This window comes from Macrobrachium nipponense, chromosome 10 (assembly GCF_015104395.2).
Source record: "Macrobrachium nipponense isolate FS-2020 chromosome 10, ASM1510439v2, whole genome shotgun sequence".
Lineage (NCBI taxonomy): Eukaryota > Metazoa > Arthropoda > Malacostraca > Decapoda > Palaemonidae > Macrobrachium > Macrobrachium nipponense.
Genome location: NC_087204.1, coordinates 71,040,331 through 71,055,330, shown reverse-complemented (window position 1 = coordinate 71,055,330; position 15,000 = coordinate 71,040,331). Strand labels below are relative to the sequence as shown.

Sequence of the window (15,000 nt, the reverse complement as noted above, 5' to 3'; positions counted from 1 at the left end):
TAAAGGTGTATTTTTATAATATACACAGACTGACGTTCTAACTAATTATATATACATGCATACACACATACACACACATATATATAGATATATATTTATATATTTATATATATACATACACATTTACATGTAATTAAACAGTAAGCTGTTTTCCGTAATCAGAGGTAATTCCCGAGAAAAACAAGACATCAGTTACTACAGCTTCCATATCCTGACAGCTGAAAGCAAGACCAACACCTCTTGCATAAAACTCTTATACTAAACATACAAAAAGGTCCATTCACTTCATTGGATGTGTTCTCCGCTTCCTCCTTCATTCAACTTATAAAATACTCTTCGCCATCCTATCGTCATTTTTAAAAAAATTCAATGACGATTCATCTCTTCGCATATGCTAAGTTGTTCTTATCTACACAGTACAAGAGCTACGATTATATTGTTGCACTTTTTGTTGACCTCTCGCCATCTATCTGTTATTCGCTTGTAATTCTTCCGTTTCTGGTTTTCATTTCTGCTTTCCATTTTAATATATGTGCCATATTGTGGAAACCCTCTTTTAAGTTAATAACACTTTTGACTTATTTTATATGATTGTCGGTTCTTGCTGACTGAAAATATTAAGAAACATAAAATCAATAAAGGCTTGATTAGTTCTCGAAGATACGAAACGCAAATCTACCTTTTATGGACTATTTATTTAAAATACAATAAAATTTTTGTTATTAAAATTAGTACGGTGTATTTGGGCCCTCTTTTGTATTCCCTCTGCATGATTTCAGCGTGATGCTTTGCTTTAAGAAAAGGTACGAAAGGCGTTTTGTCTTTTGCAATGTTATAAAATATAAAGAAAAGATATATGACAACTATTACCTAATACGCCAGAAACCCCCAAAACAGTTCCGTATAATGGCATCCGGAGTCCTCTACAGACGCCATAATATTTATCATCTCCGCCTGGCGGCTTCACAGTTTCAACACCCTTTGTGCTATAAACCCTCACCGTTTTGACTTGGTTATGTTCCAAACACTCTTCTTTCTCTTTAGTTTACCCCATTAGCATTTTCACTTTTCTCATTCCTCAGATCAAAGGCTCTAAACTTTTTTTTATATAATGTCTTCCCCGTGTTAAACAAGAACCCTTGACTGGTCTTGACTACTGTTCTATATCAAAATTAATTCTCCGCTGAATATACAATGGCTAATTCAATAAACGTTTGTTACCATCATTTCAAGTCAACTAGTTGAAATTGTAATAAACGTATTAAGCACTCATTCAATAAAATCACAATGAACGTATATTATGCTACTAATCAAAGGTGAAATTAACGTTAGTTTAAGAGTATCCCCTTGGGGGATTCCTCTAAGGCGTATGCTGACTCCCCAGCAAAGAACTTCTGTTCAAAGTATATTTACTTCTTTCTAATTTCCATAAAACGTTTTGGGAGAAGTGACAACGTTTTCTCATTTCCTCCTTTTTCGTCTCGATAATTCTTCTGCATTTACATCCCACTATTCCTCAATATCTCTCATCCCTCATTTAATACGCCTACACGAATTCTCCTTCAAATCACCCTTCCTTTACCTCAACGTGGATGAAATCCGGCCTCATTGAAAATATCGTTTTCGTCCCTGAGAGATGATTTCGCCCTGCAGCGTGTCATGATAATAGGGCGTCACAGGCACTCTGCCCCGCTGACGAACATGGCATGCACATAATTGGAATCGCCTTTCAATCACGTTGAGAACAGCTGCAAAGCTCGCAAGGTCTCGCTGCTGAGCGATAATAAAATCAAATTTGGTTACTTTATCATTCTTTCTTTGTATTCTGGGGTGGCATAAATATAATGGAACACCAAATGAAGGTATTTATATCAACATGTTCATGTGATTGCTTCCATTAACCTGTACTTACAAACAAACGCACATACTAATGTACATACATACTTGCATGCATATGTACATACATGCATAACTACATCATTACGTGCACGTTTATCCGTGCATGAGGATAAAATGCACCTAAAATAAACTGAATTTAGTTGCAAATCCTCTGCTACACGACTTTATAGTTTACCCTATACTATTGTTGCCGCTGGGTCACCCTGGGTCAAGGTGTGAAACCGGTAAGCTAACAACCTCCCTAATGTGCATTCCACTGCCTTGTGGAAGACTTTTTTGTTTAACTGAAAGACTATGGGTTGTCCCCTATAAAGAAAAGGTGCAAAAACTTATAAAAAATGTCGGAAAAGAAATAGCAATTCCATCTTGATTAAAGAAAATTAGTAACAGTCCCACGAAAGTTTATTATGGCATTGACTTTACAAATGTAAAATGGGCTTTAATAAGAAACAAAACTGTCTAGTTGAATATCATAGATCTTGTCAATAATATTTCAACCAAAGCAAAAGTATCACAGAAAGTAGTTTTTTTTTGTTGTATAACGCAGAAATAAAAAAAAACGCGTTTTCGTAATTCAACAACCCAATTCGTTTACGGAAACGTTAAACATTTCCTGACAAGTTACACTAAAAGCTTTATGGAAGCCATCAAACCATCTTTCCGGGTTATTCAGACAGGCAGTTACGGTCAGTTTGAAAGCGATTTGAGTATATAATATTAATTATTTATGTTGCTAAAACGCCTTAATTTAAGACAAACGCACTCGAGCTACAACGTAACACTATATTGCAAAAAAAGATCTTGCGTTCTATGCTCTTCCTTTTTTACTTTGCTAAAAAACACAGGTATCAAAAGAGGGACCTGAACAAGTGATTTAGCATCAATAAAACAAGTAAAACCAGAGACTTTTTTTGTTTTTGTTATACTTACTTTTATTTTAGTAAAAAGCACCAAAGGAGCACATCAATTCTCAAAATTAAAGGAAACAAATCCAAAGCTGGATTTATTTCAAAACCTAACTGACAAAACCTTGGCCTAAGAAATCCCTTTATATAACTTGAAGACAGCTTCTGGAAAAAAAATAGAGGTAGTAAACAGAAGCCGGTAAATACATAGCTTCAAAATAAATTTGTTAGAAAAGATAATGATAAGTATTTGTACAAACAAGGTAGCAAAAAAAGTTTTAAATTTAGCCTAATTAAATATACACCCACCTTTTTGACTATTGGATTATCATGTTCATGATTTTATTTTCCATGCTGATGGATTTAGATTTTTTTTCGTCTTACTAACAACATGACGGCCATTTTCGCTTACTGTGGAATCAATCATCGGACAAGAAAGCTTACGGCGATGACTTAAGGCGATGATAATAATCAGCAGATTCAAGAGTTTCGATGATTAGAGCATTTGAGGTTCTCTCTAGAACATCTGGATACCGGAGCAATTCAATAGATGCTAAGATGGGTGACTCTGGTAGTCGGGTTCAAAGTGCCAGCCGGGGCATGTATTTCAACAAAAATAGGCATATCATATTAAGTCCTTACTGAGCGAACTAATACCTAAATCACTTTTGAGAAAAAGCACAGAATAATTTTGTACATTTGCTCAACCACGTAAATATTCCGAAAATATTGTAATGGTTAGATATAAATACAGTATGAAAGACATATTTAATGCAAATATATAATCTAAGAGAATATAACAATGATAAAAACAGACATAAGCACCTCGTGCGCCTTATGTCAACGTATGCACAGCGCATGTGAACTGAATAACCCTACAGCGTATACATTAAAGCAAACGGTCACAATCGCCTGATATTCCATCTCCCCTACCATCAGTGGGAATCGTTTTATGAATATATGAATATTCCTCTGAATCGTGTGTCAACAGGGCCGCATATTTGTTTTGCTGTCTCCAGACAACACGTCAGTTTCGAGCGACGTTCTCAAAGGGCAGGGAGCCTCAATTTACCTTGCAACTATGCATGCAATTTGAGTCGTTGAAAGCGATGGCAAGGAAAAAGTCAATAGCTCCCGGGACTAATCGACAATGAGAGAGAGAGAGAGAGAGAGAGAGTAAGTAGGATATGAGGATGGATGGGTTAATGGGCTTTCTAAGCTCCAATTGAGCTTATTCACGCGTTAGCCAATTAGCGGATAGATATTCCGTTATTGCCCCGATTACTTTTCTCAATAAATGAATGAAGGAAGATATGACTGTTATTCTAAATATTGGACAGTTTCGAAAGGAGAGACATATCTGGAATCGGTCTCGGGTTCAGTTTGTTTACGAATTGGAATTATCGGCCGTAAATTCGCTCTGTTTGGTCTGACGATATCCATCTCTTAGCTCGAGTCTACAACCTATCGCTGGTGTCAGCCCCGAGTCTGATATTAGGCGTTGGACAATACAATTCTTTTGATGTTGGAACTACTGAAATATATTACAATAACAATATTTTACATAGCGGAAACCAAACAGCTGTATTCTGTTGCGAATGATAAAAATAAATTGGTACGATTCTTCAAATAGAATACGACCTTGTGTTTATTTCACTTTGCTGAGACCATTCCCTTTCTGCTACGCTGTGAACGCTCGTTACCATAACATTTTCAAAATGACCCAAATAATGATTATGAAAGCTCGCGAAGAGAATTGGAGGAATTCTTCACAACTAGGCATGCAATTTTAATATTTGAAGTATGCGTATTTGTGTGTGTGTGTGTGTATGAGAGAGAGAGAGAGGAGAGGAGAGAGAGAGAGAGAGAGAGGAGAGAGAAAGACGAGAGAGAGAGAGAGAGAATTTCCAACTTTAGGATGCCATTATAACAGCAATCCTTTCAAGAAATTTACATATATAGCCCTCAAATGGGACTAATATATCTAAATTGAGCCACTCTATAATTCCACTGTTATTGACAGATTCTTCATCTATAACTCTTAACGTATTGTCCTAAACTAACAACTTCCAAAGCTGAACTGACACTTTTTGAGATATACTATGCAGCCTACTTATATAACAGGCGTATATGCTTTGAAGCAGTAAAACTTATTCTTTTTAATTTTTCTGGGCCCTAATCTGTGATATATACCGGTAATGCTGCTGGTGGTATAAATATATATACTAGATTATATATATATATATATATATATAGATATATATAATTATAGTAATACATTATATTGTTTAAAAAAATCACAGTAGATGAACGTGACTTCGTTAAATAAGCGAATACCACAGGAAAATGATAGTCAGAAATCCAAGCTCCTCGACAATGTCTTAGTAAAGACGAAAGCGCATATATATATATATATATATATATATATATATATATATATATATATATATATATATATATATATATATATATAGCCGTTTCTCTTAACATGGGGTGGCTCCTGAAGATGAAATGACTATGATTATTGCAACATTCATACTTATGCTTTGCTGCTGCCTTCATACAATTTTTAGCTCGTTATCAAGAACCTATCTAGAATACATTGTGAACACTTTCTACGTTGCTTCTATCAATTCTTGCATAAGCTTTTTCCTAGGTCTATGTATGACATGTACAGAGTTTTCCCTTTGTTTTCAAACTTCTTACTGAACTAATATCATGACACTTGTTCCACCTACCATACGCCTTCCCTAGTATGCTAGGTAATATTATCCCCCTCTCATTCTGACCTTAATGCAAAGAAAAATTTATCGCCCACCCCTCACCCAATCCTTCATAACCTACCCTCCCTCATACAAAACTTGCAAACTCTGACTAGCAATTATTCATACTATCACCGACATGCTAAGATCTCTTGTGTATCACAACAAGTGGTGGATCTGGTGGATTAAATTGTCATGTTTTTATGCTAGAAACTAAATTTTATTGTATACTATTTGATTTCCATATATTTAATGACAATAATAAAAACTCTGGCCTGCTAACGACTTCTATATAACAGAATAAAGGTTTTCTGAAAATGAATTCAGTCGAATCACAAACAACGTTTTCGTTTGTTATTTCAAATTAGTTCATTTCATAACTGAGAAACTCATTCCAGAGAGTATCTGAGTTGAGTGCATTTAGAGGGGGAGATAAACCTGATTCCTTGTCATGCCAGAACAGATAAAAGACTCGAGTGAAGACGCATTTTTTTTTTCCCTCGAGAGCGGACAGACCGCGCCGTCCTCCTGGGTTCCGCTTCTAACAACGACCAATCATCCATTCTGGCTTCATGTTTTCTGCGTCGTTAGGCAAGCTGGGAGGAGAAAAATGAAGTTTCGAAGAATGCCTTTGAGAGGCAACTATCTAATGGCTTGAGTTACTCAAAGCAGCGGCTTTATCAGAATACGAGTCCAAAGGCTTTTAGTCCAATTTGATGTAGGGGGGGGGGGGGGGGGGGGGGAGGGGGGGGGGGCGGGGGGGGGGGGGGGGGGGGGGGGGGGGGGGGGGGGGAGGGGGGGAGGGTTAGAGGCAGTTTATGCTCGGGACAGGTTTTCGCTTAGTAGCGAATGTGTTAACTTCTTCGGTTCGCAATGGAGAGTTTGCACGTCGGAAACCGAGCAGATATTCTTTGAGCTTTCATCCACTAAGGATTTAGGTTTACTAAAAACAAGTATTGGTGAGATAATTTTGTTAAATTCATATTGGACAGGTATTGGTGTTTCTTTTATTCATACTGGGGGATATCTTTTAAAAAAATCTTATAACTGGATGCATATCTGGATACTTTACATAAAAGCATTACTTTACGCCTACTTATTTATTTCTCAAACAGGTATTAATGTAAACTGTTTGTGAATGGTTCCCGGTTAAATTCGAACAGAATATTATTCCACACATTTTTTTTCAAATCGCCATTTTTATAGCTCAAGGTTTTTATCTTTTCAAATAACAATTTGGCCACATAAGATTATATTCCAAAGCAATCTTTTTAAAACTGCCATTTTTTTTTATACAATTCGAGGTTATATTTTTTCGTCTGGCATTTTGGCCATATATATCTAAAACTCAACTCGTAATATATTTATGAATTCCGTAATTTCACGGAAGAACAAGAGCGATCTGAAATTCCAAGCGCCTAGAAAATTGACAATTTCCTTTCAAAGTTTGTCCTTGAGCAATGTGTGTTCAGAAATCAGTTACGGTCACATTTTGTTGGATTTATATATATATATATATATATATATATATATATATATATATATATATATATATATATATATATATACCTCTATATATATATATATATATATATATATATATATATATATATACCCCTATATATATATATATATATATATATATATATATATATACACCTATATATATATATATATATATATATATATCTTATAATATATATATATATATATATATATATATTGTTATGTTAGCATTCTACGTTTGTATTAAATGTAAGATTTTACAATAAAATAAACTTCGAAATAATATTCAAAATAGCATGTATGAGAAGAAAGATCTTTGTTTGGGACCAGATTTAATAGCTGTCATCGCTAACGATACCAGAGTTGATCGATCTAGTATGATTGTGCCCTAGTAAGATATAAGGGGGGACTCGCTCTTCGTTTAGTTTTTTAAACATGCCAGTCAAACGATTAGTTACGTGCTGTACTGAACGCGTATGGTTCGCCTTTGTTTTTTATCCAAAGCACATGGCAATTGCACAATGTTTCGTAAGATCGCATCTGGTAGTTTCTGAATGTGGTTAAAGCTGGAAGTCCTGTTTCTACTCTGGGCGCTGGTTCGAATCCACGAGAGGACGAAATTACTGTCAGCTAAAAAATTCCCCTTCGGTTAACTTACTATATGAAAATATATTAATTCCGAGGTAGAGCGATTGGGATATTATCTCCTTAACGTCAAGATGACGTATTCATGCAGTAACGCAAACAATTGCAATTTGTTTGATTTAAAATGCTATTTCCCTTGGCCTATCCCCCCAACAGTCGCCTAACTTCCAGGTAAATAATCTACTGCATAGGTCAACAGTACCACGCTGGCTTTTTAACAAACCGAACTCGTCCGATCGTCCTCGACCGAGCATCGAACCTGCTTGCCTTACTCGGTAGCCTAGAATGTTAGTCATCACACTAATTTTTTTTTTTTTTTTTTACAATAATCTTACTTATATATTACACGACTCTTTGATATTCTACATGGACAAGATTTGATTATAATTTTAAGCCATTGTCATAATTAGTATGTTACCTATAATACTGTGCATTTGTTCAATAAATCAATCATCAAAATCACCTATTTCCTATCCAAGCGTAGTCAGGCTGAGATTTATTGATTTAATTTCAGTCTTTACAGATCCTATATGGTCCTTCCTTTACGTACTCATTATTATTATTATTATTATTATTATTATTATTATTATTATTATTATTATTATTATTATTATTATTATTATTGTTATTCAAGAAGGTAATCCCATGTTCATATGGAACCAGTCCACAAGGTCTATTGGCTTGACATTCAATCTTCCGAAGAATATGGTGTTCATTGGGAAGAAGTACCAAAAGATGATAGGAAATACAGAAGCAAGAGATCAGTTATTTAAAATGAAGAACAACAAATTCATAAAATAATAATAAATATATATATAAAAATGTAAGTGAATGATTAAAGCACAAGGTGAAATTTTAGAGTATTAATGCACTGCATCTTCCCTTGAACCTTTGAGAGCCATGTCTCCTTGACAATATCAACATTTACGTTCATTTCCATTGAAAGTCTGAATGTCACCGCAACACTGATGAATATCTTCGACGCTCTTCAGAGAACGGGACGGGAATTCTGATCAGCACGCCCCCAGTTTTGGATCGATTTTGTAGCAGCATCGGCAGCCCCAACGGCTCCACCAGTCCGATCCAGCAGGAGGGACACGTCAGGGTAAGGGCGGAGGAGGTGGGCATCGTTCTACTCGTCCTGGCTGTCTGGATGTTCGCCATCGCATTGTTCTTTAATAGGTGAGGTGCTCAGTATATCTTATTTTTAGTAATAAACTGGGTGAGGATTACTACGCTTAATATAAATCTAAAAAATCGTTGGTATTCAAAATCATATTTCATAAACACCAACGAAAAAATATATCCTGAAAGGTTGTCAAGATCCCCTATAGTATTCTAATAAAAATACAATTCTATCATTCTAACTTAACTATCAGGTCATTTCTGCATACAGAGATTGCCAGTGAGAACGATATTTCTGCAAGACAAAACTTTCATAAACTAGTACTCTGCATATGGATAAAAATATCAAGTTTTTAGCGTCAGGCAGGTTTGACAGTGAAGCTATCAACTCACTTTTCCCTGCGAAATTTAGAAGCGTTCTGAAGGCTAATCATACTAAACCATCTAATCAAATCAAAGTGAGTTCGACTCTTGGTGAATAATCAGCATAAATTCTAAAACAACTACAGTTATTAAGAGACGTCAACTATGCAACTTATTTCTGACAATGCACAGTTGAAATAAATACAAAACCTATAACCTATCCCGAAGATTGCAATATCATGAAATTTACATTGTTATTCTACTCGCACAAAACATATTGTTAATCAGATGATAGGGAAATTGAAGGTCGGAATGTCTTCATCATTTAATAAGAATTGTTTCTTTGTTTATAAGAGAGATAATCAGTGTAACATAATGTGTGTGTATATATTCACACATATAAAATACACACACACGCAAACACATATATTATATGAATAACTTGATCACGAAATATGTAAAACGTGATGCTATGTATAAATAAAGGTGATGCCACAGAGGAAAATGAAAACACAAGAACTGCCGAGATCTTCCGGTCTTAACGACCCTTTACTTAAGGCAAGACTGATCAGAACAGAGAAAAACACAGTACAAGTAGGTATAGTATACAAACTGAAATTTAAAGTAATGGACCTTATGTTAATCGTGTACTGCACGTTTTGTTTACTATACCTACTTGTACTGTGTTTTTCTCTGTTCTGATCAGTCCAGCCTCAAGTAAATGGGTCGTTTAGACGAAAGATCTCGGCAGTTTTCGTGTTTCATTTTCCTCTGTGGCATCACCTTTATTTACACACACACACACACACACACACACACACCACACAGATATATATATATATATATATATATATATATATATATATATGTATATATATATATATATATATATATATGAACTCCAAGCCCGAACTTTCCGTCGCTCAGTCCACAGCAAGCCCCTCTCATCTCTTGCTTCCCTATTTGAAGTACACATAATCAGAGTGGATACAGAGGACAAAGTATCCGTCCCTACGGCAGAGACTTGCCGTCTGCATCCACTATCATGTTGGTCAATTTTGGTGGTAAGGGTGCACTAGTATAAACTAAAACTACGTTATGTAGTATATGGATCATATACAATATAATTAAATCCGTGTACATATTTCATGTTTATCCGCCTAGATGTGGGCGGGGTAGGTAGGGTATCAGGAGGGTTTGGGAGACATGGCACATCCGCCCCCCTCGTGCAAAAGCGGATGTCGCCCGAGAGGGAGCTGGATAGGTAGGGGAATTGGGAAGATAGGGGAGACATGACAAATCCCCCTACTCCTGCAAACCTGTTTGTTCACTCCTGGTTGTGGCGGGTAGATAGGGGATTGGGAGGAGGTAGGGGACATGACGGGCAGTGACGTTTGTCTAGCGGAGCGTAGCGTACACCATCAAGCTTGTTTCCAATAATGCAAGGGCGCCTATACACGATAGCGGAAAATTTTGGTCCTGATTTCGTTGTCTAAGCCGAAGTCTCGCATAATTAATTATTGTTGACGTTCACGTTCTGATGTTTTTGCGATGAATTACGCGCTGCTGCTTGTTTTCCAAAACTCTGCTGATAACGTTCCATAGTTGCGTGGATCATTTTTCAGCTCTATGAAATAATTACCCAGAGTAGTAAATAATTATTTTTCAAAAAGTAGCATATTGTTATCCGGAGGAGCAGAAAGTAAATGACCATAAAAACGAAGGTCATTTTTTCAGGGCCCTGTAGTTCATAATCAAGAAGAACCAAAGATCATTCTTGAAAAAAAAATTAATCCATCCACAAGCCGTATTACAAGCAAAACGGTGGATCACCTTCGACTACAATCGTAATCCTTCTCCACTAGTCCTTTTCCTAAGGAAAACAGACCATTCTCCTGGGGAGTTATAGATTTTTCTTTTCCCTGCAGCAACGAGGGTCATTCCCTACAGGAGCATAAATCATGTACCAGACGAGCCTAAATCTTTTTCCAGTCGCAGCCCAGAACATTTTCCAGAAAAACCAGTGGTTAATATTCCAGAAAAACCCTGGTTCACTTTCCAGAAAAGGTAGATCATTTCTCGGTAGAGAGTGGTCACTGAGCAAATATTACCTCACGTAGCCATTCCGTCGAAAAATAAGGGTGATAAAATCAAGGGTTGAACAGCATGTCACTACCCTAAAGGAGTCACTGTCTCGACTATTGCTACTGAAAAAGGAAAATGCAGACACGTTGCATTTTATTTGCACAGAGACGACCCACAGTGATATAATTAAATGGATCCAGTTACCTTTCACAAGCACTAAGAAAATATATAGTTTTTGAATTTGAGACGCTGATTGTTGTTCGTGAAATATTAAGGTAGAAACATTTCTCCTTATTCTTGAATTGGGAGTGGAAAAAAAAGTTTTGTAAGGCACTTGCCGACACAATGTTGAGGAATGGCATCTAAAACATAAGTCGAGATAAATTTTGCAATAAACAAATTAAATCCTAAAAATAAGTACAAACCGATGATGCTGAATGAAACGTTTAACAGCAGAAGCATAGATGAAAACACAACCTTTTGATGGATTTGTAACTCTTATAAGATTTATATAGCTAGAAAATTAAGAAGACATAGATTTAGAAGGTAAAAACAAAAACGAAATCGGAAGAATACCCAGCACCTTCGCGTTTTTAAAAACAAGAAGCGCTTTAAAAATGCTGTTAGGACAAACCAAATTACGGAAAGTTACCAGCTGTAAGTTAGTTATGATTCAGCAATGTACGAAAATGAAAGTAAAAGATAATTTGCTTCACTTCGTGTTTTAACTTTTAAACGAATTCGAACCAAAAAGGCATAACTCTCCAAAGGTGGAGAATAAATAAACTACTAAAATGAATTAAAATAAATAAAATCCCGGATTCATACCCGGATCCAGGTCCGTAATGGTTCTTTTTTGACCAGTGCCCATACTTTCCGTAAAATCTCAGAGAAATCCATTAATTCTTTCGTTCAAAGATATCCGGAAGAATAACAAAATTGGACAAATTAACACATTTGTCTATGAACAGTAGGAACAGTGATGAACAGTAGGACTGGATATTTTTATAAATATGCCTACTCTCTATATACATATACGCAGGCACGCACAAGATTTACTTTTATTGCCCTAATAATTCACGAAGTCAAGAACAACTTTTAATACGAATTCAGGGCTATACACTGAGAAGCTTAGAATGCTCACTGTTATCCCAAACTTCTTACCCGCAGAGTAATTTGGATGTCTAAGCGTCACTTACAAACTTTACCGCGGCATAATTTACTACCGAACCTCTTGGCATTGTTGCGCTTCATAACGCTCGTTATATCGAAAGTGATTATCATATATATATATATATATATATATATATATATATATATATATCTAGAGAGAGAGAGAGTATGCAAGCTTGTGTGTTTGTTTGTGAGTGCGTGCGTCCGTAAAAGTTTAGCTCTTATCATTCTGCTTGTTTTATGCGGGCTGTGCAAAAGAAAATTGCACTACTTGTTGAGTAGCCTGAAACTTTCTTACTTTAAGTGAGTTTCGGGAAATAACATAGCGTTATGATAATCAAACTTTCGTTATAACGAGCGTTATGAAGCGCAACAATGCCAAGAGGTTCGGTAGTAAATTATGCCGTGTAAAGTTTGTAAGTGACGCTTAGACATCCAAATTACTCTGCGGGTAAGAAGTTTGGGATAACAGTGAGCATTCTAAGCTTCTCAGTTTATAGCCCTGAATTCGTATTAAAAATATATATATATATATATTTTATAAATATATATATATATATATATATATATATATATATATATATATATATATGTTTATATATATATATATATAGACATGTTTTCAGATCTCTCTGCCTAAAATGGATTAGACATGCTTTCAGAGTTAGAATGACCGCAGTCATTGTCCTTTTGCGATTTCATATTATACTGTACTTTGGAAGCAATTGTATCATTATCATGTGGGAACTGAACTAACTTGTAGTGTGTATATGCTTACTGTATGTGTATGTACGTAATATGTATGTGTATATATATATATATCTATATATATATATATATATATATATATATATATACACACACACAACACACACACCACACACACACACACACATATATATATATATATATATATATATATATATATATATATATTACCGTATGCATACACACTACAGGTTAGTTCAATTCCCACATGATAATGACACAACTGCCTCAAACCACAATATAAATATGAAACCACAGAATAACAGTGACTGCGGTCATCCTGACTGAAAGCATGTCTAATTGATATTAGGCAGAGAGATCTGAAAGCATATTTAATTTATATTAGGCAGCGAGAGAGAGAGAGAGAGAGAGAGAGAGAGAGAGAGAGAGAGAGAGAGAGAGAGATTTATTACGTCAAGCCAACAATGCCTCAAGGGAAGTAAATGACCGACAACTAAGCCGCCTCTAAGCAGACAGCGTTAAAGGGGAGACGAAACGTGATGCCAAGAGAAGACTTAAAAAAAAAGGGGGTAGTGGGTGGAGGGGGGGGGGGGTGATGGGGGAGCCGCAAAATCCTTTGTTAGGTAACCTTCAGCAGGCAAGCAAGAATGATCCCATCTCTTTGCAATGAGTTCAAAGATAAGTCATTTCGACCTTTCTGTCGAGTAACTTCGAGAGAGAGAATCGTATGCTGAAGCCCCCTCGACGGCCTTTCCAGGCTTCCAAATGCTTTCCATGGGTGAATGAAATCCGTGCGAATTCTGGAAAGGATGGGATAGTAGGGTTCGTCAGAAGGTCCCTTCTGGATTATGCTCTCAACGCACGCCTACGTCGTTCTCTTTAATTTTATGACTTTATTTTCCCTCCTTATCATTTTTATTTTGATCTTTTATTTGAAAAAATACCTTAGCTGCATTTTTTCCTGCAGAGTGCGCTGAATAATTACTATCCCTACACGAACGTTGTTATTCAATATGTAAGTTTAGCTTAGCTACACGGATCCTCTGAAAAGCATTAAAGATTTTGCCTGCCACATATAGAATACATTTCACCCATGAAGTTGGCCACTCAGAAACACAGTTGAATGCATCACACAAACCAAGTTTTTTGTGCAGTAACAATTTTACTGGAGGTATTTTAACATTATTATACCCAAAACAATGTTATTAATTACATCCATCTCTCTCTCTCTCTCTCTCTCTCTCTCTCTCTCCATGCATATACACGAAACGAGAAGAAACCAGAAAAATAGAGGGTGGTTCTTAAATCATCTATCAGCCTGTTTTTCTGGTTTCTTCTCGTTTCGTGTATATGCATGGAGAGAGAGAGAGAGAGAGAGAGAGAGAGAGAGAGAGAGAGAGAGAGAGAGAGAGAAGCTTTTGAAGAAAATGCAAGCGGGAGAGAAACTAGCTTTTGAAGAAAGCAGGTGAAAGAAACAACCTTTTGAAGAAAACACATGAAAGAGAGAATCAAGCTTTGGGAGAACGCACGATTCAGACAGACTAACTCTGAACACAACTAGGTTAAGGGGAAAAAACGCCAACAACCAGAGTGGTAAGAGAATGCGAGCCCAAACAAAAATATTGAATTTCTCTCGACAAATGAGGCGCACGGTTTAGAGTTTCACACAGCAAAATTTCCTCTAGAATTTCGCTTTGGAATGCATTATCAAATTAGCCATTGTTAACTGGTGTAGAAGGCAGCTTCCTGTTATTATTTAAAACCTTTGCCTGTGAATAGCTGCACTATTTCTATTTTCTATGAAGAGT

The 15,000-nt window shown here is 36.0% G+C and overlaps 1 protein-coding gene across 1 annotated transcript in view; it reads left to right on the top strand.

Moving 5' to 3' along the window:
- The window catches only part of LOC135223673 (uncharacterized), a 357,214-nt gene that overhangs the window by 328,303 nt on the left and 13,911 nt on the right, over window positions 1-15,000 (top strand). Inside the window, exon 6 of the mRNA XM_064262343.1 lies at window positions 8,710-8,899. Coding sequence (XP_064118413.1) covers window positions 8,710-8,899 — 190 coding nt within the window. The remainder of the gene's footprint in view (window positions 1-8,709; window positions 8,900-15,000) is intronic.